Source organism: Thamnophis elegans, chromosome 14 (genome assembly GCF_009769535.1).
Source record: "Thamnophis elegans isolate rThaEle1 chromosome 14, rThaEle1.pri, whole genome shotgun sequence".
In the NCBI taxonomy this organism is placed as follows: Eukaryota; Metazoa; Chordata; class Lepidosauria; order Squamata; family Colubridae; genus Thamnophis; species Thamnophis elegans.
Window position 1 is genome coordinate 11421850 of NC_045554.1, and position 27879 is coordinate 11449728.

Sequence of the window (27879 nt, forward strand, 5' to 3'; positions counted from 1 at the left end):
TTATAGGCAGGACATAAAAAAATAAAAATAGTAAAATTTTACAGCATAACTAAAACAGATGTTAACAACTATTTAAAGTTGCAGATTATTTTAGTGAATTAAAATTCTCTGCTTGGGTTTTCCATTCCTTTGAAAGATTTATATAATGCAGACTCACCAGAGTTCCAGTTTGACCCTCCTGCCATCTAACAGAATTGTTGTGGTTTTGTAATCAATTCCTGCAATGAAAGAATAAAATAGGGTTCCATAAATAATGGCATATGGAGATATTTAATACCACGCTGTTGTCAGTGAGATGGTACTTTAGTATGTAAGGGGGAAAAAAGTTGTCGCTTTGAGAGGCTTAGTATACCTAAGTCAAGGGGACAAAGTTTGCCACGATCACGTATTCCCAAATATTTAGCAGAAGGAGAATGAAGTTATCAACACTAAACCAAAACCTTCGGTGTCCTGCTGCAGAACCGTTTCAGCAATGTTAGAGATCTGCACATTTGTACTAATAGTTTCTACTAGTCACCTCTGTTTCTACCCCTCTGAATATTTAATCGGCACAGTTCTTAGTAAAAATAGGTCTATTGGACAGATTCAATATTTTGTTAATTGGCTACTTTAAGGTACCCACATTCTGCCTTCCAGGAGATCAAGAAACATTTCTTTCGGACAATTTAAACCTTTAATTAATTAATGTCAATTGGATCAAGTAATACCGTTTATGGACTGGGTGATTTGATTGACATTTTGCATCATGCCAAGATAGCCACAGGCTGCATAAGGTTTGAGGAATTAAAGGACAAGTAACTTTGGCTAAGGAAATAAACAGTTTTCAGTGTTTTGATTTCCAACCTGAACTTTTCAACTTGGTGACTCTAATCTCATTTTAGCATCTTACTAGTACAATTCAGGACACAACCTGCTCACAGGGCACACTTAAGTATCTTCTATTAGTACATATTACTATGGGCATCCCATGTTAGGGGTTAGTACTATTGTTTGATTTTGATTTTTGATTTTACCTTTATTTGTATGCCGCCCTTTTCCCTGAAGGGACTCAGGGCGGCTCACAATTCAAAAGGGAGGGGGGAGACGACAAACAATAAACAATACAGCATATTAAAGAGAAAAAACGCAACAATCACACCATTCGAGTGGGGCTATAATCTTAGCACCAGGCCAGCTGGGACAGCCAGATCTTTACAGCAGCGCGGAAGGATTGGAGGGTGGTGAGGGTCCGAATCTCCACGGGGAGTTCGTTCCAAAGGGACGGAGCAGCCACCGAGAAGGCCCTCCTCCGGGTAGTTGCCAGTTTGCACTGGCTAGAAGATGGGATTCGGAGGAGGCCTAATCAATGCGATCGAATCGGTCTGGTGGAGGTGATTGGCAGTAGGCGGTCTCTCAAGTACCCAGGCCCACTACCATGTAGGGCTTTATAGGTGATAAGTAGCACCTTGAAGCGCACCCGGAGATCCACAGGTAGCCAGCGCAGCTCGCGGAGGATAGGTGTTACGTGGGTGAACCGAGGTGCACCCACTATCGCTCGCGCGGCCGCGTTCTGGACTAGCTGGAGTCGCCGAATGCTCTTCAAGGGCAGCCCCATGTAGAGCACATTGCAATATTCCAGCCTAGAGGTCACAAGGGCACGAGTGACTGTTGTGAGGGCCTCCCGGTTCAGGTAGGGACGCAACTGGTGTACCAGGCGAACCTGGGCAAATGCCCCCTGGTCACAGCTGACAAATGATGTTCGAAGGTCAGCTGTGGGTCCAGGAGGACTCCCAAGTTGCGAACCCTGTCTGAGGGGCGTATAATTTGACCCCCCAGCCTGAGAGATGGAGTACTTGGCCAATTCTTGGGAGGGAAACACAACAGCCACTCGGTCTTTTCTGGATTGAGAACAAGCTTGTTGACCCCCATCCAGTCTTTAACAGCATCCAGCCCCTGGCTCATCACATCCATCGCTTCATTGAGTTGGCACAGGGCGGTCAGATACAATTGAGTATCGTCCGCATATTGATGGTACTTTATCCCGTGCCGTCGAATGATCTCACCCAGCGGTTTCATGTAGATGTTGAAAAGAAGGGGGGACGACCGAACCCTGAGGCACCCCACACGTTAGGGGCCTAGGGGTCGATCTCTGCTCCCCGACTAACACCGACTGCGACCTGTCCGAGAGGTAAGAGGAGAACCACTGTAAGACAGCGCCTCCCACCCCCACCTCCCGCAGTCGTCGCAGAAGGATACCATGGTCGATGGTATCGAAAGCCGCCGAGAGGTCAAGGAGCACTAGGATGGAGGCGTGGCCTCCATCCCTGGCTCTCCAGAGATCATCGGTCAATGCGACCAAAGCGGTTTCTGTGCTGCAGCCAGGTCTGAAGCCAGACTGGAACGGATCGAGATAGTTGGCTTCCTCCAAGGACCGCTGGAGCTGAAAGGCCACCACCTTCTCAACAACCTTCCCCACAAAGGGGAGGTTGGAGACTGGACGGTAGTTATTTAAAACAGCTGGATCCAAGGATGGTTTCTTCAGGAGGGGTCTCACCACCGCCGTCTTTAAAGCGGGGGGAAAGATCCCCTCCCGAAGTGAGGCGGTAACAACCGCCTGGATCCAGCCTCGTGTCACTCCCTGCTGTTTACAACCAGCCAGGAAGGGCACGGGTCCAGCACACATGTGGAGGCACCTACAGCTCTCATGGCCTTGTCCACATCCTCAGGGGCAACCGCCTGAAACTCAATCCAGCGATGATTTACCAGATCATCCCTTAGTGCCTCGGCTGGAACTGCGGGATTGGAGTCCAGGTCCGCCCGGAGCCGAGCAACCTTGTCTGCGAGAAATTGGACGTAGTCCTCAGCCCTGCCCTGCAGCGGATCGCCCGTTCCCTCCTAAATAGGAGGGATACGGGTTATCCTAAACAGGGCGGCTGGGCGCGACTCAGCAGACGCAACCAGAGAGGCAATGTGTGTTTTCTTAGCCGTCCTAATTGCCCGAACGTAATCTCTGGTGCAGGTTGTCAAAAATGCTCGGCTCGATTCGGATTTGCTGGACCTCCAAAGGTGCTCTAGGCGTCTCCTTCGGCGCTTCATCTCCTGGAGTTCCTCAGTGAACCAAGGAGCCTTCCGGGATCCACTGCCTCGGAGCGGCCGTAGAGGCGCAATCCGGTTAAGAGATCCCAGGCAGCAACCAGAGTCTCCACCAAACTGCGGGCGAGAGTATCAGGAATAACCCCAAGCTCCGTCTGGAACCCCGAAGGGTCCATAAGTCGCCTGGGGCGGAACCACCTGGTCGGTTCCTCCTCCCTACAGTGGGGGTTTGGTCTCCGAAAGTCAAGCCTCAATAGGTAGTGGTCTGACCATGACAGGGGCAAGATCTCGCTACCCCTCAGACCAAGATCACAATTCCACTGCTCCGAGAGGAATACGAGGTCAAGCGTGTGACCCGCTGAGTGGGTTGGTCCTCGGATTACTTGGGTCAAGCCCATGGTTGTCATGGAAGCCATGAACTCCTGCGCTCCATCAGAGTGTTCACCGAGCGAAGGCAGATTGAAATCCCCCAGAACCATAAGTCTGGGGAACTCAACTGCCAGCTCGGCTATCAACTCGAGGAGCGAGGGGAGGGCTGTTGCAACGCAGTTAGGAGGCAGGTACGTTAGCAGCAGACCCACTTGACCCTTGAGGTCCAACTTCACCAGCAGGGACTCACACCCAACAAGCTCCGGAGCAGGGATCCTACGAGGTGCTAGCTTTCTAGAAATCAGCTTTCTAGAAATCAGCCTATATTTCTGGAGAGTTTCTGGCAGAAAGCCCACTAAAAATCCAACCACTATCTTCCTTAGTATTACTATTCTCATCCTTCCCATTACCTATCTCTTTCCACTTATGACTATAACCTTGTTGCTTGTATTTTTATTGTTTTATTTAGTTTCCTAATATGATATTGATTGCCTATTTAGTATCCTATGACTATCACTAAGTATTGTATCTTATGATTCTTAATGAATGTATTTATTCTACCGTATGTACCCCGAGAGCTTATGCATCGAAGACAATTCCTTATGTGTCCAATCACACTTGGCCAATAAAGAATTCTATTCTATTCTATTCTCCTCTCGTCCAGCCCAGTCCATATTTCTATTCTATTCTAATTCTATTCCATTCCATATTCTATTCTATTCCTGATATCTATTCTATCCTATCCTAATTTCATTCTTCTATTCTATTATGTTATGTTCTATTCTTATTCTAGTCTATTCGTGATTCTCTATTCTATTCCTGATTCTCTATTCTATTCTATTCTATTCTATATCCCCTATCCTATCCTATCCTATCCTAATTTCATTCTATTTTGTTCTGTTCTATTGTATTCTATCCTAATTTCATTCTACTCTAGTCTGTTCTATTCTACTCTAGTCTGTTCTATTCTATTCTTATTCTATTCCTGATTCTCTTCTATTCTATTCCTGATTCTCTATTCTATTCCTGATTCTCTCTTATCTTATCCTATCCTATCCTAATTTCATTCTATTCTATTGTATCCTAATTTCATCCTATCCTATCCTATCCTACTCAAAACAACCTTTAATATTTTTCTCCCCTACCCAGGAAGTCACTGAAAAACCAACAGCTATTCAGAGGAAGGAAGACATTCCAAGCCGCATTACTAAATCTGTTATGTCAACCTTATTTCATCCACTGCAGCCTTTCTTTACAATCCTTCCTTCACAATCATCTAACCACGAAGTTGGTTGTTTTATTGAAACACTCAAGCCCAGTGTGCTGCACTTCAATGAAATGATAAATGCTGCCAGAAAATAATCCATGCAATTACAGGTAGTCCTCGATTTGTGACCACAATTGGGGCTAAAATTTCTATTGCTTATTAAGTGACCATTTTACCACCATTCTTTCAACAGTTGTTAAGTGAAGCACTGCAGTTAGTATTTAACAGGGTTGTTAAGTGAACCTGGCTTCCTGATTGACTTTACTCATCAGAAGGTCACAAAAGGGGATCACAAAACTCCGGGACACTCCAACAGTCATTAATATGAGTCAGTTGCCAATTGGTCAAATTTTGATCATGTGACCATGGGGATGCCTCAATGGTCCTAAGTGTGTAAACAGTCATAAATCACTCTTTTCAATGCTATTGTAACTTTGAACGGTCATTAAATGAATGGTTGTAAATTGAGGATTACCCGCATGTTTTAAGAGCTGTCTGATCAGTTCACTTGTGCCAAGCAAGGCCTTCATAAAATTCACTGCTACACTGAATATCCTTAAAAAAAACCAATCTATCTGCCTTCCAATTCCTTTAATTTGCAATTTAGAATGCAGCAATTCCTTTAATTTGAAGGAAACTATTTCAAAGTTTTTCTTTATGCCAATGCAGACAAACAAAACAACAGAGTTGGAAGGGACCTTAGAGGTCTTCTAGTCCAAGCCCCTGCTTAGGCAGGGAACCCTGCACCCTTTCAGACAAATGGTTGTCCAATCTCTTCTTTATTTACATTTACAACTTCTGGAGAGAAGCCGTTCCACGAATTAATTGCTCTCACTGTCAGGAAATTCCTCCTTAGTTCTAGGTTGCTTCTCTCCTTGATTAGTTTCCACCTATTGCTTCTTGTTCTACCCTCAGATGCTTTGGAGAATAGTTTAACTCCCTCTTCCATCGCTTCTTGTAGGTGCTTTGGAGAACAGGCTGACCCCTCCCTATTCTTTGTGCTAGGCCCTCAAATATTGGAAGACTGCTATGTCTCCCCTAGTCCTTCTTTTCATCAAACTAGACATACCCAGTTCCTGCAACCGTTCTTCATATGTTTTAGCTTCCAGCCTCCCAATCATCTTTGTTCTGTTCTCTGCACTCTTTCTAGAGTCTCTGCATCTTTTTCATATCGCAGCGACCAAAAACTGGATTCAAGATTCCAAGTGTGGCCTTACCAAGTCCTTATAAAATGGTATCAACACTTCACATGATCTTGAATATCTGAATAGGTTGACCCTCCCTCTTCCTTTGGGGCTGCCCCTCAAACATTAGAACCCTGCTATCATACCCCGCCCCCCAATCCTTCTTTTCCTTAAACTAGACAATAGGCAGCTATTTATATGTTTCAAATCCCCAGACACTCACTGCAGCCATGCCATCAACACCCCTGTCTGGGTTAGCCTCACATATTGCAATCGCTGGCAGCTACAGGAAACATTGCAGAGGGTGTGAAAAAAATAACCCAAGACTTTTGTCACTTTGGCAAGTCTGCACAGTGCTAACGGGGGGGGGGGGGGATGACACTTTCAAAAAAAGTCAGATCTCAGGGAAATATAGAAGCTGTTATCCCGTTTCATACAACACAATAGCAAAGTTGGAAGGGACCTTGGAGGTCTTCTAGTCCAACCCCCTGCCTAGGCAGGAAACCCTACACCATTTCAGACAAATGGCAATCCAACATCTTCTTAAAGACTTCCAGTGTTGGGGCATTCACAACTTCTGGAGGCAAGCTTGTTTTCACAGTCAGGAAATTTCTCCTTAGTTCTAGTTTGCTTCTCTCCTTGATTAGTTTCCACTCATTGCTTCTTGTTCTTCCCTCAGGTGCTTTGGAGAATAGCTTGACTCCCTCTTCTTTGTGGCAACCCCTGAGATATTGGAACACTGTTATCCTGTCTCCTCTGGTCCTTTTTTCATTAAACTAGGCATACCCAGTTCCAGCAGCCATTTCATATGTTTTAGCCTCCAGTCCCCTAATCCTCTTTGTTGCTCTTCTCTGCATCTTTCTAGAGTCTCCACATCTTTTTTACATCGTGGCGACCAAAACTGAATGCAGGATTCCAAGTGTGGCCTTACCAAGGCATTATGAAGTGGTATTAACACTTCACGTGATCTTGATTCATTTTATAGTAGCTTTTCCCCACCCCCAGAAGCTTTTCTATATCAGGGACTGATGGACTTTTCCCCTTTTTATTTTTTAATCCTTTACTTTGGCACGATCTCCTCCCCCCACCCACCCCACCCCATTGCAGGCAACAGCTCTGCGTTTCAAGCTCACTCCCTTGATGATTTGCACACCACTGCAATTTTTAAGATTGCAACGGCACCTATTTTAATCCTATTACAAATCAAGGAGCCCTTTCCAACACCAAGTCTTTCATTACAGCTGCTGTTTGTGTTTGAAATCCTATCAGGCCCGTTCAGACAAGTTGCCAAAGCAGAGAACTGGGCTGTCCAAAATATGCTTGATAAAACATTGAAGCAATCGAGGCGGATTTAACCTGACTTTACCGCTAGAGGGCGCTGCAGCATAAAAGCTTCTAAAGTTTGTTCTTATTTGATATAAAATAAAAAAATTGTAAAATTTTAAAAACAACAATTTGACACAAAATTAAAAGCAGGAAAGATAAACATAGCATGTATGCTGTGTTTATTTTCCCTGTTTCTAATTTTGTATCTTCTCTTTTTGTTAAACTGAAACAAGATTGTATTTTATCTTATAACTGTATCCATATTGCAAGAGAATTGGGAAGTGCTTTTTTTTAAAAAATATTATTTTTTGGTGGGGGATTAGCCATTTTTCCAACCTTCCCTTATTGCCCCCCTCTCCCGGCTTTCCCTTTATATTGTAATTTTGCATAATAACTTTATTTTTGAAAATGAATAAAGTTCTTTTAAAAAAATCCAATCACAAAACACCATTGCTACGGGGAAAAATCCAGGTGAAAAACTCTCTTAACAAAAATCTTGCTTAGAGTTTGGATTCAACTGTGGTTGTAAGTCGAGGACCTACCTACATTATTTATTTATTTATTATTTATTTATTATTTGTCTTGTATGCCGCCCACTCCTGGAGGACTCGGGCGGCTCACAAAGACAAGGGAAAGGGGGAAACGAGACAAAGGACACATATTAAAAACAAAACCAACATTCACAATTTTTTGGAGGTAGATGCTTATAAGGTAATGAATAGCAGTAGGCTTTGTACTATTCGCTTTGTTGTAACCTGGCAAACCAAAATCAACACTTGTGTTATAAACAATCTCCTGCCACTGGATAATTCTTTGTATTAGGTGTTAAAAAGATGCCAGAAAAGGAAAGTTGACTCTCAAATAAATCATCCAAAGCGATAAAAAAGGAATGTTTCAAGTCCAATAGATACTTGCAGAGATATCAGTGAAACAGACTATTGAAATATTTGAGTATTTTATGGAATAGACAGATTTTAAGACGAACCTAGAACCTGTGAGCCCACGTGGCAAACAGCCCTCTCTGCAGGCACGCCAGCTGTCACCCCAGCCCAGCTCCACTGCGTATGCGCCTCCCGCCAGCCAGCCTTCGGATCTCTACCGTGCATGCGTGGGTGGGGGGGCAGGATGCATGCACCGGGGGGGGGATGCTAGCATTGCATTTTGGGACCTTGTATGGCGCCCCTGCGCCCCGTTTGGTTTCCAGGTTGGTGCAGGAGGCTTTCCAGGCCCAAAATGGGGCGTGGGGGTGTGGCCCCCTGCAAACAACCTGGAAGCAAAAAATGGGCGAGGGGGGGCATGCATGGGAGGTCACGCACACATGCTGAGGGGGCGCATGGACATGCGTAGGGGGTGGGGCACACCCGGGCGGCACATGTGCATGCATGGATGGGTGTGCGGGGGCGCGCATTGCATTATGGATGCAGGTGTGCTCTTGCGCACGCTTGCGCTTTCAGCACACAATGACAAAAGGTTAGCCATCACTGCTTTGTTGTCAATTATAGCATGATCTTCGCAGAAAGAAGAATTTTCTTGATTCCCATGCTATGCCAGGCGTTATAGCTTGACCTCAAAGAAATCGTGCCTAAGTGAGACATCTTAAAAATCATTATTGTATGAGCACAAGTTATCTGACCCTCTTAAAATCTTGGCAGCAGTTCAGCTCCTGTTTAAGGGCTAACAAGGCCTACCACAAGCAATGAGGGAAAGGGGCTTAATTCTGATCCTGATTATCACTAGAAACAGACGTTAAGGACATTATAATCCTACCCTGAAACTGCTGATAAATCTTTCTCCTGTGTTCATGGGTTTTTTTTTTAAAAAAAATGGCATTAATACTTTGGATCAACTCACTGTTAATTAGACTTTTAAAAACATTGTTAATTAGTTTTGAATATTTTCCAGAAAAAAAAAAGATCTGGGATTCCGTTAAAAATTCCGTTCTAGTTTTTACAATTTGGACACCTAAATTACTAATCTATTTGGGGAAAAAAGGTTTTGAGGTGACTAAATTTGAAGTTATTTTTTTTAATGTACGATGGAAAAGTAGTAGCAAAATATAAGAAAATGCAGTAAGCAATTTGGAACGAAGAAATGGAACATTCCGTTTTAACAAACAATCCAAATAGGTTTTTTTTTAAAGCAATGTCAAAATTAACATCTTGTTGTCTTAAGCACAATTAATAATAATAATAATAAAAACCCTGGCTATTTTGGACAACCAGATGGGTGGAAAAGGTTTTGTTTCACTTCTGTATGTTGGAAATGTAATATTTTAGAAAGCACAATGACTCCATGTTGGACTTCATCAAGTTATTAATAGGGTTCGGGAGGTTGGGGGAGAAACAAGTAGGTTAAACATGGCAGTGTATATTAACTTGTATCTCCCCCAAATTGGCAACTACTGATAGAAATTTGTAATTGCTGTGGGGGACTGAGTAAAGATTGCTTACACTGGCAGAAAGATATGAAAGTCTAAAACAGTGTTTCTCCGCTGGCTGGGGAATCTGGAGTTGAAGGTCCTGACCTCTTCAAGGTTTCCAAGGTTGAGAAACCACTGGTCTAAAATCAATTGTCAGGCCTGCAGTTATATCCTTTAGGATCTTTGCCTGCCACACTCTCTATTATTTACTATGCTGTTTCTAGTAGTGGGGTAATTGGGAGGAGAATAGGAAGGAGTAGAATGTGTTGTTGTCAAATAAAACATTCCTTTTCAAGAAGCCCAAGGTCATCCTTTGTCTCCTGCACCTCTGCGCCTGACCGGAACTAGATGGGTGGAAATGCCAGCATGGCAGTAGAAGATTGGACCATGTGATGGACTTGTAGGTGTGGGCAAGAGGATGAACTTTCAACTGGGTGGAAACCCAGGAAGCTTTCAGATTCAGGTATTCCACAGTTTGTACCAACATGTTTCTCTTATTAAATTGGAACTTTGATGGAAGCTATGCCTTGAACTCTGATTTAATTCTGGATGATATTTGGAAACGCTGTCATCAATATCTTCGGAGGGGGGATATGTGTTCACTTTCAACACGGATCAATCGGACGATCAACATTATTCTACATCAGGGTGAAGCCCCAGTCCATGCCAGCCACTCGTCCACACGAGCAAGCAAAGCGCCACCCGTGGGATTGCAGGCAGCACATGAAACCACACAGCCTTCGATCCATGGAAAAAAACTCTCTCCACGGAAGCAGTCCCCTGGTGCCCCAAAAGGTTGTGAGCAATTGCTCTATATCAGTGTTTCTCAACCAGGTCAACTTGAAGATGTCTGGACTTCAACTCCCAGAATTCTGGGAGTTGAAGTTAGACATCTTCAATTTGACAAGGTTGAGAAACACTGCTCTATAGGGATCAAAGTTAAGCAATAGCAATAGCACTTAAAACTTATATACCACTTTACAGAGTGCTTTACAAAGTCAGCCTCTGGCCCCATACAATCTGGGTCCTCATTTTACCCACCTCGGAAGGATGGAAGCTGAGTCAATCTTTAGACAGCCAGGATCGAACTCCAGACTGTGGGCAGAGTCAGTCTCCAATACCACATTCTAACCATCACGCCACCAGGGCTTCTATTGCAACATCCAAACAACCACAGCAATAGCAATAGCGTTTAGATTTATATACCGCTTCACAGTCTTTTACAGCCCTCTCTAAGCGGTTTACAGAGTCAGCATACTACCTCCCACAATCTGGGTCCTCATTTTACCATTTCAGAAGGGTGGAGGGCTGAGTCAACCTTGAGCCAGTCAGGCTTGAACTCCTGGTTGTGGGTAGAGTTTGCCTGCAATGCCGCACCTTAACCACTGGGCCACCATGGCTGTGTTTAATCTGTTGTTTAAACTTGAGGTTTTTTTGTTTCGTATACATTTATTTCAATAGCTATTTATTTCCGGTTTATTTTTGTTTGCATTTTTTCATCTCACTTTTCCCCCCCAAAAGGCTGCCTCAATCTGCAGTTTAAAAAACACAGGAATACATAAGGTAAAGGTTCCCCTCACACATATGTGCTAGTCGTTCCCGACTCTAGGGGGCGGTGCTCATCTCTGTTTCAAAGCCGAACAGCCAGCGCTGTCCGAAGACGTCTCCGTGGTCATGTTACCCTTCCCACCAAAGATGGTTCCTATTTTCTACTTGCATTTTTTACGTGCTTTCGAACTGCTAGGTTGGCAGAAGCTGGGACAAGTCACGGGAGCTCACTCCGTTACGTGGCGCTGGGGATTCGAACCGCCAAACTGCCGACTTTTCTGATCGACAAGCTCAACATCTTAGCCACAGAGCTACCATTCTATATGTTTAAATCATACATGGTTAGGCATATGCTTTTTTATATATTAATACCTAAAATTAAAAAAAGAATGAAATATTAAACCATATTTCATGCAGCCATCCGGGACATATTTTCCCAATAATGACTGTGTTTTTTTATAAGGAAATGGATGCTTGCAACATATGAACTGTTAAAGAATGCTTGATCCCTGCGGAACGTGAAACAGGATTTAGAACAACAGGAAGTTGCTTCCATGGAATCTGCACATAGACAAATCTACTCCTTCAGTCCAGAGGCAGCTTAAAGGATCATTCAAATATTTTAATTACATATGCCAAGAGACAGTTTGATTAATTCTCTTTGCAGCCTGCGTCTATATTCACGCAGAACCATTGATTATGATGAGGTCTGGCTATCCACCCAGCCTCCCCATTTAATCACTGGCTCACAGTTCTCTCTGAAACTAGGGCATAATAATCATACTTTTAAAAAGATGGAGGAAGGGGGGGATGAAACCACAATGAGCTGGCTAAGCTTTTAATTAGCCAAAAGCGCTTCTCCATTGCAAACTCGAATATCGTATTAATTAAGCTACTAAAGTATTTCTCCGGCAGGGCAGCAGACAGTTGCAGACCATGGTTAGACAGCGTTTACTATCTCAGTTAAGATGTGGGTATGGCCCATAGGGACGCGGTGGCTCAGTGGCTAAGACTGAGCTTGTCAATCAGAAAGGTTGGTAGTTTGGCGATTCGAATCCCTTAGCGCCTCATAACAGAGTGAGCTCCCGTGACTTGTCCCAGCTTCTGCCAATCTAGCAGTTTGAAAGCACACAAAAAATGCAAGTAGAAAAATAGGAACCACCTTTGGTGGGAAGGTAACAGTGTTCCATGTGCCTTTGGTGTTGAGTCATGCCAGTCTTCAGACAGTGCTGGCTCTTCGGCTTTTGAAACGGAGATGAGCACTGCCCCCTAGAGTCGGGAACGACTGGCACATATGTGCGAGGGGAACCTTTCCCTTATGGCCCCTAGAGACCGCCTAAAGGGCCTGCCCCCCAAAACCAGGGAAACTGCTTCAACTATCTTGCGTTCCTGAAAATCACAGGTAGTCCTCAACTTAGGGCCATTTGTTTTAGTGACCGTCCGAAATTACAATGGCACCAAAAAAAGTGTCTTACGACCATTTTTCACACTTCTGACCATCGCAGTATCCCCACGGCAATTTGATTAAACCTCCTTGCTTAGACACAGAAATCGGGGTTGTCAGCCGAGGACTGCCTGCCCGGCTACACAACTGAGCCGAAAATTTCTGTTGCAAAGCAAGAGTTGTGAAGTGAATTTTGTCCCCATTTTACGACCTCTCTCGCCACGGTTGTTCAGTGAATTACCGCAGTTAAGTTTGTAACACGGTTGTTCGTTGAATCTGGCTTTCTCGTTGGCTTTGCTAGTCGGGAGGTTGCAAAAGAGGATCCCAAGGACACTGCCAGCGTCATAAATGTGAGTTGGTTGCTAAGTGTCCAAATTTTATTCCTGTGACCAGGGGGATGCTGCAACGGTTGTAAGTGTGGAAGAACGGTTATAAATCACTTTGCCGTGGTAACTTTGAAGGGTCACTAAATTAACAGATTAACAGAGTTGGAAGGGACCTTGAAGGTCAGCTAGTCCAACCCCCTGCCCAAGCAGAGGACCCTACACCATTTCTGACAGATGGCAGTCCAGTCTCTTCTTGAAAGCTTCCAGTGATGAAGCTTCCACAACCTCTGAAGGCAACTTCTGTTCCTTTGGTTGATTGTTCTCATTGTCAGGAAATTCCTCCTTATTTCCAGGTCGAATCTCTCCTTGTTCAGTTCCCATCCATTATTCCTTGCTTGCTTTGGAAAATAGCTTGACCCCTCCTCTGTGTGGCAGCCCCTCAATATTGGGAGACTGCTATCCTGTCTCCCCTGGTAACTTCTTTCACTAGACTAGCCATGCCCAGTTCCTGCAACCGTTCTTCGTATGTTTTAGCCTCCTGTCCCTTAATCACCTTGGTTGCTCTTGGATGAATTGTCGTAAGTCGAAGGGAAGATGGCTGTGAAATCTTTCTCATTACGTTGAGCTGGTCCCAAGATTTGTTGCAGGGGAGAAAGAGTTAAAGAGCCCCATCTGGAAAAGGGCCTTTACATAATGAACCCTGAGGCTTCTAAATCTTCATTCAGCAGTTATGTACCCCATAGGAGTTCTACTCCAGGCAATGGACAAGTGATTTATATTCCTGGTACCCACAACTCGTATATTCACAGATGAGGTCCACTTAAGTTTTCCATCCCTAATCATTCAATCTCATATGTAGGAGCCTTTGACAAACTCGGCTTCCCTCGGTATTAGCTCTTCATTTAACAGCATCTGCCCAACTATCACAGGCAGTCCTGGACTTACCACCACTAGCTTAGTGTCCATTTGAAATGACTACAGACTTAGAATAACTTTATTGTCACTTTATATGTACAGTGATCAGCATGTATTAAAATGAAATTTCGTTGCTTGCAGCTTGCTCAAAGGGTCACCGCCTCCAATATATACTACATAAAGGTAAGGTAAAGGTTCCCCTTGCACATACGTGCTATGCATTCCCAACTCTAGGAGGCGGTACTCATTTCTGTTTCAAAGCCGAAGAGCCAGCGGTGTCCGAAGACGTCTCCATGGTCATGTGGCCGGCATGACTCAACGCTGAAGGCGCACGGAACGCTGTTCCCTTCCCATCAAAGGTGGTTCCTATTTTTCTACTTGCATTTTTTTAACCTGCTTTTGAACTGCTAGGTTGGCAGAAGCGGGGACAAGTCACGGGAGCTCACTTTGTTATGCAGCATTGGGGATTCAAACCGCTGAACTGCCAACCTTTCTGATCGACAAACTCTGTGTCTTAGCCACTGAGCCACCGCATCCCTTATATACTACAGAAAAACGACCGAAATATAAATAAATAAATAATTATAAATAGACCCACATATGTTATATGACACAGAGAAACAACAAAGTCCAGTTCGGATGTATGCATGTACATGGTGAGAAAAATGGGGGGGGGGGGGGAACCAGCAACCGTATCGTGTGAATGGCGCTGAAAAAAATGACCGTTTTTCACACATTCGACCGTTGTAGTTTCCGAAGATCAAAATTCAGAAGCTTGTCAACTGGTTCATATTTATGACAGCTGCACTGTCCCTGGAATCATGGGAATCCCCTTTTGGGACCTCCTGGACAACCAAAGTCAATGGGGAAGCCGGATTCACTTCATAGCCATGTTAACTAACAACTGCAGTGATTCACTTAACAGCAGTAGTTCGTAAAATGAGTCAAAACTCAATAACTGTCTGATTTAGCAATGGAAATTTTGAGCTTAATTGGGGACGTAAGTCGAGGACTGAGACGGGACGGCTTCTGACTTTCCTTCTCCGAAAAACAAAGTATATAGCGGACCGGTTTGTGATGGACTAAATACAGGTAAATACAATTGAGCCCAACACATCTGTTGTTAAGTGAGACATTTGTTAAGCAAGTTTTGCCTCATTTTACGACCTTCCTTGCCACAGCTGTTAAGTGAATCGCTGCATCTGATAAGTTAGTAACCCATTTGGTAAGTGAAATCTGGCTTCCCCATTGACTTGGCTTGCAAAGTCAATTGCTTTCCGTTGCAGTCAGTTGCAAAAGGGGATTACGTAACCCCTGGGACACTGCCACGGTTGTTAAGTATGAACCAGTTGCTGAGCAGCTGAATTTTGATCCCATGATCATGGGAAAGCTGCAAAGGTCGTAAGTCACTTTTTCCAGTGTCGTTGTAATTTCGAACGGTCACTAAATGAACCGTTGTAAGTCGAGGACTGCCTGTATAGGTCTATAAATCCTTCTTTTGTACAGTAACTTGAATGAAGGTTTGGGAAGCAGGAAGCACATCAATGCAAAGAAGTCTACCTTGTTTCTACCAGCAGACTTTCAACCATGAAAGACCGGGAAGGGCTTTTGACTATACAGGTAGTCCTCACTTAAGTGACTTTTTGTTCAGCAACCATTCGAAGTTACAACAGTGCTCAACAAGAAGACTTATGGCCAGTCCTGGAAGTTGTGGCTCTCGCAGTGTCCCCACAGTCACAGGATGATGATTGGGGCGCTTGGCAACCGGCACACAGTTACAATGGTCACAGCTTCCCATAGTCACATCATCACCCCTTGTGATCTTCACTGACAGCTTCCAATATGTCAAGTCAATGGGGAAACCAGCCACCACCTGATGTCTTGCTTAATGCCTGCACATGATTCCTTAACAACCACAACCTGAACTGTCATTGCACATGGAATGTGGCATTTAATTTCGTTGTACAAGGTGTAATGACAGTAAAGTCAACTAAACTTTCCCCCAAATGCCAAGAGGAAGCAAAATTACGAAAACCTGAACTCGATGGTAGATATTTACAATCTTGGAATCAAAGCGTTCGAAATGGCAACCTTCAAAACTGCAGCGGTTGAAAGTCAATGAATGTATTAAATCTGCCACATGACCACGAAGTGTTTTGTTTCCTATTTTTCTTTTGTCGGTTGTCTTCCAAGGATACGATTTAGTTTAATCTTGACACGGAGTGATTTTGTAATAGGCCAAAGAAATAACGTACAAAAGAATGCCTTTTTTCCCCCTTAGGTTTCCAATTCACAAAGCACCAAGAGGAAGGTGGAAGAAATAAAATCAAATGCCACGTAAAGGAAAAATTGAGAATGACTGCAAATACGCAGCGCTTTGATGATAAAAAATCTTGTTCCCTTTGAGGGCAGGATATAGAATTGTCATCCTCATTCTCTTACTAATGCAAACAGCATTAACACTATTCTGAAAATCATCGAAGGTTTTCAGATGGTATTTTCAACGGTGTACAGATTTTATGTAGGTATAAGGAGGGTCTCAAATGCCAATAGGTAGTCCTCCATTTATGACCATAACTGAGCCGGAATTATGGTCATGGGCTTGTGGTTAAGCAAGTCACCATGTGACCACACCCTAGTTTACAACCTTTTTGTGTGTGATGGTCGGTAAGTGAACACCAGAACTGTTAAAATGAATGCCGCGGCCGTTAAGCAAAGATGTCAGTTGTTAAGTATCTTGTAATGAGTGTTACTTGCCAAAATCAGGAAGGAAATGCTGATTTTTTTTCAGCCAAAAACATCATAAATCGCAGTCGTACGATTGCAGGATATGGCAAATGCCCATAAATTTAAGTTGGTCCAACGGCTCAAATTGTGAAGGCATGATTTGCACTGGGTCTTTGAATCAATCAAGTGCTCCCCTACGGAAGTAATAACCATCCTTCGCACAAGAGAAACCGTGTAATAACTCATTAATTAATTAAATTTTTTATAGAGCCATGGTGGCGCAGTAGTTAGAATGCAGTATTGCAGGCTAATTCTGCCAACTGCCAGGAGTTCAATCCCGACCGGTTCAAAATTGACTCAGAATTCCATTCTTATGAGGTTGGTAAGATGAGGACCCAGATGGTTGGGAGCAATAGGATGACTCTGTAAAACTGCTTAGAGGGCCGGCTGTAAAGCGGTATAGAAGTCTATTGCTATTTTTATACTGCCCATGTCACTTATAAGTTGGCCATGGTGGCGCAGTGGTTAGAATGCAGTATTGCATGCTACTTCTGCTGACTGCCGGCTGCCTGGAATTTGGCAGATAGAATCTCACCCGGCTTAAGATGGACTCAACCTTCCATCTTTCCGAGCTGGGTAAAATGAGGATCCAGATTGTTGAGGGCAAGAGGCTGACTCTGTAAACCACTTAGAGAGGGGTATAAAGCACTGTGGAGCGGTATATAAGTCTAAGTGCTACTGCTATTGTTATAGTTGATTAGATGTTGCAATAGGAGCCCTGGTGGTGCAGTGGTTAGAATGTGCTATTGCAGGCTGACTCTGCCCACTGCCAGCAGTTCGATCCCGACCGTCTCAAGGTTGACTCAGCCCTCCATCCTTCCGAGGTGGGTAAAATGAGGACCCAGATTGTTGGGGGCAATAGGCTGACTCTGTAAACCGCTTAGAGGGGGGTGTAAAGCACTGTGGAGCGGTATACAAGTGCTGTTGCCATTGTTACAAGGTGACACTGGATGGCTTACAAGATTGTAACTCTATTTAGACGGCCATCAACACATTGCAGCAACCCTGAACAGCAGACAAGAGAAACAGATCATCCCTATAAATTTCTTCCAACAAAATGGATATCCACACAAAGTTATCAAAAAGTGCCTGACCACCCAACTCAATATGGCACAACCAACCAATACCAGCTGTAAAACCCCTGCCATATTTCAAAAACATTTCAGGAACTACCAACAGACTATTGCAAGCACATGGCATCAACACACAAGCCACCTCAAAGCCCTCCAAAACACCTAAGCAAAAGAAAAGTAGACCCAGCAGCCTCAGTAAAAAACAAGGTCATTTACAACAGTGTAAAGACTGCAACAGCCACTATGTATGACAAACAGAAAGCAGAACAATCAACTAGCTAGTCAGAAGACATGAAGGAAACTCTAATTTCACAACATACGGACAGACCTAACCAAAGTTTCAGCTGGGAAACCACAAGCATCCTAGACCATGCCACACCCAAAAATTCTAGGGAATTTCTAGAAGTCTGGTAATAATCTGACAGATTAGCCATCAACAGACACATAGCCATAAGCAACAACTACACGCTGTACAAAAGAGACAATCAACAAGTCAAAAAGGAAAAAAAACGCACCCTAAAACTAAAATAATTAAATTGAATTGTTAAATTGTCCTGCGGTGAGTTGGCTGTGGTGAGTTTTCCCATTCCTTGCCACAAGAAATATCACCATAACATACTTTGATTTCTGAAGACGCCATCTAAAATGGTAAGGATTCTCTCATATTCCTCCACCAATAGCTGGATACCCATGCTTCACTATGAAGCTATGTGATTGGGCTTGATAAATTGACACTTAAAGCTTGAAAATGAATGAGTAGTTATGATTGGGCTTGATACATTGACACTTAAAGCTTGAAAATTAATGTAGAATGTGTAACTCCTTAGCATCAGAGCGTGTTAATATAAGGCAACTGGCAGTTGGAACAGAGTTCTTTTCAGGTGGGGAGGGGGAGTAGACCCTGATGCTAAGGCAGTAGGTCCTTAGCATCAGAGCTTGTGAATATACTATATATGAAATACTAATGATCTGATGGTCATTTTGAAAAATCTTTTCTTAGTGAGCACCTAGAAGCCAAGAGGAACATACGTGCCAAATTTCAAGTTTGTAGGCGTTACAGTTCTGGAGATTTTGTGATGAGTGAGTGGTATTTGGCTTTTATATATATAGATTAAACCTAATTAAAGCAAACCACGCATCCTTTATTCCTTCCTACATTCCTTTTGAATTGCAGTTCCACCCAGAAGTGATAACCACTCAATTTCTTTGTTAACAAAATACCAACGGTAAATAAGTCAATGCAAATATTAGCATTGGATTGAATCTGTTTCCAAACCCTTTTGAAAACCAGCAGGCTGATATGCTTCTAAACTGATTTTTTACAGCGACTATCAGGGACACACAGAGGTTAAGGATTAGGAAGGAGTTACAAGACAACCCTAAACCAAAAGGAAGCAAATTGCTGGTCTGCCAACTTCTCCAGAAATTCTCATTTGCATCAGTACAAAGAGAAGAAAAAATATACTATGTTTCCCCGAAAATAAAACGGTCTTATTTTTTTTTACACCCAAAATAAGCGCTTGGCTTATTTTCGGGGAGTCTAAGCAGGGGTTGGCCTAGAAGACCTCCAAGGTCCCTTCCAACTCTGTTATTCTATTCTATTCTATTCTATTCCAATTTTACTCTCCTCTCCTCTATTCCTAAATTAAGCCCATGGGTATAAGAATGGGAAGCTTCTATGTTGTGATGTATGACTTCCTTCTCAGAGAAACTCTCATAGTACGAGCTTTGGTATCTCCTTGGCATTGGGAAAAGACTTTTCTTTTTATTTACTCTGGCATTTTGCTGAGGCTTTTAAATTTCTTTTTAAAAAATATATGCTGCTTTGATCAAGCGCTTGAAGCTTCATAATATAAATATCTGATAAGCACATGTGAGATTGTTAATATCAAACCTCAGGAAAAGAACAGGTTACATAACATTTTGAAAATTCCTATGTAATCTAAACTTAGGTCATGTAGGCTAAGTATGCTGAGGTTACAGGAAATTCCGTATTTTTTGGAGTATAAGATGCACCGAAGTATAAGATGCACCAAGATTTTGAAGAGGCGAATTAAAAAAAAAGTTTTTGCACTGCAGACCTCCCAAAAGTGGCCCGTTTTTCACGAAAACGGGCCGGTTTTTAAAAAATAAAGAGCATGAATAGCCTGCTCCTGGGGGTGGGGGGCGGGGCAAAATTGAGCAAAAATTGGCCCATTTTTCGCTTATTTCTGCCCGTCCCGTCCCCAGGAGCACCCTGGAAGCCCCCAAAAGGCTCTGCATGGCCATTTTGGTGAAGGGGCGGAGTTTCGGGAAGCAAAAAAATGCTATATTCAGTGTATAAGATACACCCAGACTTTCAGCCTCTTTTTTGAGGGAAAAAGGTGCGTCTTATACTCTGAAAAATACGGTAACAGTTTCAGAGGAAATACAATATTGAACAACAAAACAATAAAATGTAAGCAAACCAAAGCTCATGTAACTGCCCTGTTATAAAATCTATCATATGTAACTAGGTACAGTAGTTCTCAACTTATAACAATTCATTTAGTGACACTGGGGGAAATAAGGACTTACGACTGTTTTCCCCACTTACGACCGTTGCAGGATCATGATCACGTGATCGAAATTCAGGCACTAGTCCCCGGGGTGTGTGTGTGTGTCACATGATCCCCTTTCGTGACTTCCTGACAAGCAAAGTCAGAAGGATGAGCCGGATTCACTTTACAACTGTGTGACTAACTTAACAACAGCAGTCATTCACTTAACTGGGGCAAGAAAGGTTGTAAAATGGGGCCAACCTTACTGCTTCTTTCACTCACTTAACAACCATATTGTTTACCAATGGAAAACTTGGGCTCACTTGTGACAATAAGTTGGGGATTACCTGTAACAGACAGAATTTTATTGGTTCATTCGTTTATAAGATTCCTAGGCTAATATAGAGCTGGCTGGGTGATTTTGAGTCAGTCACTTTCTCTCAGTCCAACCTGGTCTGACCAAGGCTTCTCGAACGCATGAAGCAAACTCCTTGTCCCGACAAAAAACTCTTTTATTAATTGACTGTGAAGTCTGCTCATTCACATCCAGCAAAGTCTTTCAAGGGAGGATTTACGGTCACAGACCTTATCTGGCTTGGAGAGCTGCCAGGACGATATCTGCAGAACTCAGCAAGGAGTCTCGGAGAGTCACGAACCAATTAAGCGAACTAATTGTCTCCTGCAAACTCCCCTCCCCTTTCGCTCCTCTTTTATTTCTCTGGGAGGAGCCATTTATCGTCCACTTGTGGCCTTACTCCCAAGTCGACCCATTCTTTAGCTGTTCCCTTCTCTAGCAATTCTGTGCATGCGCATACTGGGAACAGGCTCCAGCTGTTCTTCTGCCTCACTGATGTCTGACTCTGAAGGCAGCTGATAACTGGCATAGGGCTCTGGCCCCCTCTCTGCCTCCGACACAGAGCCCTCATCAGAGCCTTCCTCAGACTCCAAGATTGTCCCATGTTCCTCGCCAACCTACTCACTGTTGGAATCTGCTGCCAGCTCTGCTGGTCGGCCACAACACAACCCTACCTCACAGGGTTGTTGTTGCGGGGAAAACAGGAGAAGTATTAGGCACGTTCCCTGCCTTCAGTTACGTACAAAGTAATAAAGGCAGAATAAAACTTGATTAAATAAATTAAAAATGCTATGTATGTTGCCTCCAATGGTAGAATTCCTTCTCAGACGGAACATCACAGCCTAAGGGGACATTAATAGCAAAACAGGAGAGAGCTCAAATATGATCAAATGACATAAACATCAGCACTTGTCGCTTATGAAGCAGGAAAAGATGAAATGGAAATTGCAGATGTGACTGTAAACACAAGCAGCAGAGACCCTACGTCTTCTGCTCGTTAAATCTGCAGGATCCTCTTAAGAGAAGAAATGTTTCTTCCCTATGACGTAGGCTTGCAGTGTCTTTCCAAAACCACAATGGACTTTTAGAGTTAGTCCTTTGATTTACAAGCACAATTGGGCCTGCCGTTTTGATCGTACATTGTGCCTGATTTTACAACACTTCCCCCCCCCCCGCACACACACAAATAAGTCCTTAAATGAACATGCGACAGTTGTGAAGTGAACTCAGCCTTTGCTAAATTGTGTTTCTTCGTTGGAAATAAATGCCAGTTCCCTGAAAAACTGTAAATCACAGTCCCGTGGCTGTGGGATGCTGAGAACGGTCCAAAATGCAGGAATGCAAAATGTGGTTGCGTGATCCCAGTGGGGGAGGCAGATGTTTGAATCTGGGTCGTGAGTCCCTTTTCCAGGGTTCATCGTGACCAGCCACTAAGCAACTAGTCATAAATCAAGGACTACTTATAGCAGGGGTGTCAAACTCAAGGTTTCGGCCCATGGGGTGCTTAGATCTGGCCTGCCGGCCCGCCCTGAAAATAGCGGACTGGTTCATGGTGCCTCTGCTAGTGAAAACGGAGCTCAAGAGGGCTACGCGTGGCCCACCCAGGCTCCGTTTTCAGCTGTGTTGGCCTCTTGCAGGCCTTTGCCAATGAAAATAGAGCTTGGGGAGGCTACACGCGAGCCACCTGGGCTCCGTTTTCAGCTGCAACAGCCTCCGGCAGCCCTCTGCCAGCAAAAACAAAGCCCGCACCGACATGGTGTTAAACGGAGCTTTGATGAGTAACATCAAGCTGGCCACACCCCCGTCCACACCCACACCCGTCCCTCAAGGTCAACCACAACCCTAATGCGGTCCTCAATGAAATTCAGTTTGACACCTCTGACCAAACATACTAAATGTAGAAAGCATTCCCACTCGTATATAAGCCGTAACAATTCCACTGGGATTTTCCCCAGTCCTTTCTCATTTTATTTTCACTGGAAAAATATGAGCCCCCCCCCCGCCTCTCAGGAAGGAAAAAGCGTGGTTTTCTTCTGCCTCAGGTTTGCCCATGTGCCATCACACCTCCCAGGAAGTCTCATAAATTTGTTTTTGCAGCCGTTCCTTAGAATCACAGCTTTTATCTCCTGGCAATAATCTTAATAACCTGCGGCCTCTGAAGCTGTTATTTGCAATTACAAAGTGCAATGTATCTGTAAACACTCAGGTAAGGTACACACCGATAGCCCGATTATAAAATTCCCCCTTTTTGGCTGATGTTTAATACAAATTGACTTTTTTTTCATATTTGCAGAGCTCTCTATTTACATGGCATTCCCATCTAAATTTATCTTAGGAAAATACCATACTTTTCAGGGTATAAGACACAGTTTCTCCCCCACCCCAAGAGGGCGGAAATGTTGGTGTGTCTTATACACCAAATACGGCCAATTTTGTCCTCCCAAAACACGCCCCGTGCATCTGTTTTTGCCAAAAACGGGATGCACAGAGGGTTTGGGATGCCTGAAGAGTGCTCCTGGGGGCCGGAGAGAGCAAAAACCGGATGCGGGAAGGCCGAAAACTATTTTTCTCTTCAAAAACATGGTGCGTCTTACACTCCGGTGCATCTTATAGTCCGAAAAATACAGGACATGAGAAAAACCAAAGAATCTGTGGGGAGCTTCTCTAGTAGAAATTTACTCACATTTCTTCTGAAAATTAAATTGTGCCCAGCCCAGAACCAGGGCTGCAGCTGAAGGAAGTCACACCGAGCCATGCTTTTTCACCAGTTTTGATTTGGAAGAATTTTTAGTCCAGGGGCAAACTTTCTAGTCTTCCATGCAGCTTTGAAAAGACTGAGGGGGGTGGGGGGGGCACGAGGGGGTCCAGGAAGGATGTCTCAAGCATGGGGAACAAGGCAAGGCACCCTAGCAAGCAATTTTTTCCATGAGCAACAGCGGCTCTCGCCACTAATTCACATGAAGAGAAGTATGTTGGAAGTCCGCACAGGGGAGGAAGTTCGACATATTATGACCCAGCTGTGAGCAAGCTCCCTCCAAATCCCTTTGTGTGGTTGTATGGTCATTTTTGTTTGGTGTGCAACAATCCAGAGTAGGACAAGGCGTTCACATGACTCACGCCTTCAGAATGCACACCAAACAGAGTGTTAATCCAAGAGAAATCAACTGGATATGATTTATTGCAGTGGCCTGTGTTTAAAGGAGAGGTTTTCATTACGTGACACATTTTGCTGTCTTTCATTGGGAGGCAAGTAGATTCCATGGAAAAACAGGGAGTCCTCAACTTTCGACCACAATTGAGCCCCCACATTTCTGTTGCTAAGTGAGACATTTGTTAGGTGAGCTTTCCCTCCACAGGGAATCCCTGCAGTTGTTAAGTTAGTAACTCAGTTGCTAAGTGAATCTGGCTTCCCCTAACTGACTTTGCTTGCCAGAAGGTCGCAAAAGGGGATCACGTGAGGCCGGAACATTTGAGCCGTCATAAATATGAGTCAGTTGCCAAGTCTCTGAATTTTGATCCTGTCACCATGGAGATACCGTAATGGTCCTCGGTGTGAAAAACAGCAACAGCATTTAGATGGATATACCACTTCACAGTGCTTTACAGCCCTCTCTTAAGATTACCCTTTAGCGATAAAGTGAAAGAAAATTATACATTGAAGCTTGCAAGATTGATGCTAGATGAGATAGCTAAACTAACTCTATATTTTATTGTAAATCTATATTAACAAAATCTGGCAAGTTTGAAAACATAATAGCAATATCACTTAGACTTATATACAGCTTTACAGTGCTTTACAGCCCTCTCTAAGTGGTTTAGAGAGTCGGCCTCTTGGGTCCTCATTTTACCCACCTCAGAAGACTGAGTCAACCTTGAGCCTGTCAGGGTCAAACTCCTGGCTGTGGGCAGGCAGTCTGCAATACTGCATTCTAACCACTGTGCACCATGGATGGATGGATGGATGGATGGATGGAAAGACGGAATAGCAATAGCACTTAGACTTATATACCGCTTTCCAGTGCTTTACCAGCCCCCTCTAAGCGGTTTACAGAATCAGCCTCTTGCCCCCAACAATCTGGGCTCCTCATTTTAACAACCTCGGAAGGACGATAGGCTGAGTCAACCTTGAGCCTGGTGAGATTCGAACTGTTCAACTGCTGACAGCTGGCAGTCAGCAGAAGTGACTGGTCGTGAGTCACTTTTTTTCAGTGCTGCTGTAACTTCAAACAGCCACTAAATGAACTGCTATAAGTCGAGGACTACCTATATTTGGAGGATGGGCTTAGCTGTCTCGAAATGTCTACCCATAAACCTTCCAAGACCTGTGAATATTTCATCCAGAGGAGCCCACCATGAATCAAGCAGTTGAACTGAACCGCTGTTTTTCAGTCCGCTGTGAAATACAATCGTTAATGGACAAGTTCTAGAACGAAGTGATGCAAGGCAAGTATTGCAAGCGTTCTTCCTGATACTTGCAACAGATAAATGGCTTAAAGCCAAACCGGGGATGCGGTGGGGGAGAAACCTCTGCAATGTGAATTCTAAGTAGAGAAGAAAGATCACACAAAGCTACTGGTGGTTCAGGAACTGTTTTAATATGCTAAGTCAGTTCCTCATTATATCCCATGGCCAGATCAATAGAAATCAAAGATCAGTTCTGTGCAATGCATAATCATCCCACTTCCTAAGAGCTTCTGTTTTTCCTGGTGGACTAATCCTGAAATGCCTTTTACTTCAGCTCTAGCTGCCAAACTCACGCAGAAAAAATATATATCGAAGGACACGATCAGGATTTATTCTTCACTCTCCTTGCAAGTAAAATCTCCTGTACATGAGTGAAAAAAATAAAGCTTTTAAGATTTTTTTTTTAGCTTCCCTTCAAGAAAGACGAGGTTTTATTTCATTCTTAAGAATTGAGAAAATGATTGGATTTCTACTGTTTTTTGCACAATGACGACGCAACAGGCACAGCAAGAGATGGAAAACTAAGCTTTATCTGCCTTTCAAAAAAGAATATCATCAAGACATAGATCCGTGATGGTGAATGTGTGGCATCAGTGCCAGAGGTGGCACACAGAGCCCCTCTCTGTGGGCATGTGTGCCGTCGCCAGCTTCCCTTTTGGTTTCCAGCACATATGCTGGTCTTTGCAGAAGCCAGCGCCCTGGAAAACAGCCCAAAACACAGCCAAAGAACAGGCTGTTTTTCAAGCCAAAAATGGACATGCGCGCACCAGCTAGCTGGTCTTCGGATTTCCGGTGCTCCGATGCGCACAGGCACGCACGTTCCGGTTTGGGCACTCGATGCCGAAAAGGTTCACCATCACTGACGTAGATTGTTCCCAGCTCATACTTCTGAAACAAACTTTGGGATTGTCTTTAGGATTATAGCAATTTCACACTCCAGAGAGAAATCTTCAAGAGGACAAATAGATGGCACACTGGAGCACCGGTTTACAACGGGAAACTACAATGTGTGAACTGTAGTGGTTTCCAGGTTTTTTTGGGGAAAAAAAGAGCCTCAGCATCAGGCTTCAATTTTGTGGTCTGGTGACAGTTTTATAGCTTGTTAAGATCAGGTCAGAAGAAAATTAAACATTTCACTCCTGGGTTACTTGTTCCAACTCCATCATCTGTGATTACAAATGCTGCAAAGCAGGGTTTCTCAATCTTGGTAAGTTCTACAGAGGAATTATTGAGTCTGTCATCTGCAACCTCTAGAACTGCCTGGTTTGGTTCTGCAACCCAACAAGACAGACACGGACTTCAGAGGAGAATCAGAACTGCAGAAAAAACAATGGCTACCAACCTGCCTTCCATTGAGGACCTGGACACTGCAAGAGTCAAAAAGAGGGCTGTGAAAATATCTACAGACCCCTCACATCCTGGACATAAATTGTTTCAACTTCTATCCTCAAAATGACACTGTAAGGTACTGCACACCAGAACAACTACACACAAGGACAGGTTTTCCCCAAACGCCATCACTCTGCTAAACAACTAATCCCCACAAGACTGTCAAACTATTTACTAAGTCTGCATTACTATTAGTTTTCTCATCGTTCCTATCACCCATCTCCTCCCACTTATGACTGTGTGACTGTAACTTTGTTGCTTGTATCCTTACGATTTATACTGATTGTTTCCTAGTATGATTTGATTGCTTATTCGTACCTTCTGACTATCATTAAGTGTTGTACCTTATGATTTGTGATGAATGTATCTTTTCTTTTATGCACCAAAAACAAATTCCTTATGTGTCCAATCACACTTGGCCAACAAAGAATTCTATTCTATTAAGATGGGTGGACTTCAATTTCCAGAATTCTGGGAGTTGAAGTCCACCCATTTTAAGCCTGCCAAGGTTGAGAAACAATGCTGTAAAGGCATAACTGTAAATATTATGATTTATTTAATTTGTTTGCTACCCCTCTCACCCACAAGCTATCATAATAATTTAACAAACACCCCAAACCAGGCTTTTTAATTTCCCATAGTAATTAACAACCTGGCCTTAGAAATTCCAATGCAGGGCATAAGAAAAAAACTTTCTTCTCAATTATGACCACGCAGAGCCATTAGCGTCACCAAACTTCGAGGCAAAATGCATCCAATGTGATTGAAGCTACTGGCAGATATTCTATGCTAGTGAAATGAGCTGCACCAAGAAAATCTTCTGCCTTAAGAAAAACCTAAAAGTCAAAAAAAGCGTGATCACACTCCTCTTGTTTTTTTGTTTTTTTTTTGCCACTAAGAGTAACAAATGGACAAGTATGAAAAGTCACAACGTCTCTGCATTTTCATTTTTTCAAGAGGGTTTTTTTTTATTTTTCCTAGAGAATCTAAAATTCCATGGAAATTCTGACTGCCTGAGGCCCAGCCCAATCTAACTGCCTATCTGCAGCATGCTCACCAAATATATATAAATGCGCTAAAACACTTTTGCATCCAAAAATTATTTAAGCGTTCCTTCATCCCAACAATGACTCATAGTACGGAATGCAAATGGTTAGAGCAAAGAGGCCAAACTGATGTCAAGGATGAGGCGTTTTTGCTGCTTAGCTGGGAGTGAAGAAAAGAAAAGAAAGCTTTCTGGAATGCTGAGTGAAGAATAGGAGAATCAGCTCTGGATGCAAGTAGTCCTCAACTTACAACCATAATGGAACCTGAAATTTAAGTGAGACGTTTGTGAAGTGAATTTTGCCCCATGTCGTGACCGTTCTTGCCACAGTTGTTAAGTGAATCACTGTCGTTGTTAAATTAGCAACGTGGTGGTTG

At 43.5% G+C, this 27879-nt stretch overlaps 1 protein-coding gene across 1 annotated transcript in view; it reads right to left on the bottom strand.

Annotated features, from left to right (window-relative positions):
• The window catches only part of RAB40C (RAB40C, member RAS oncogene family), a 46515-nt gene that overhangs the window by 13232 nt on the left and 5404 nt on the right, over positions 1–27879 (bottom strand). The window contains 1 exon segment of the mRNA XM_032231184.1: positions 158–218. Within this exon segment, the coding sequence (XP_032087075.1) occupies positions 158–218 (61 nt within the window).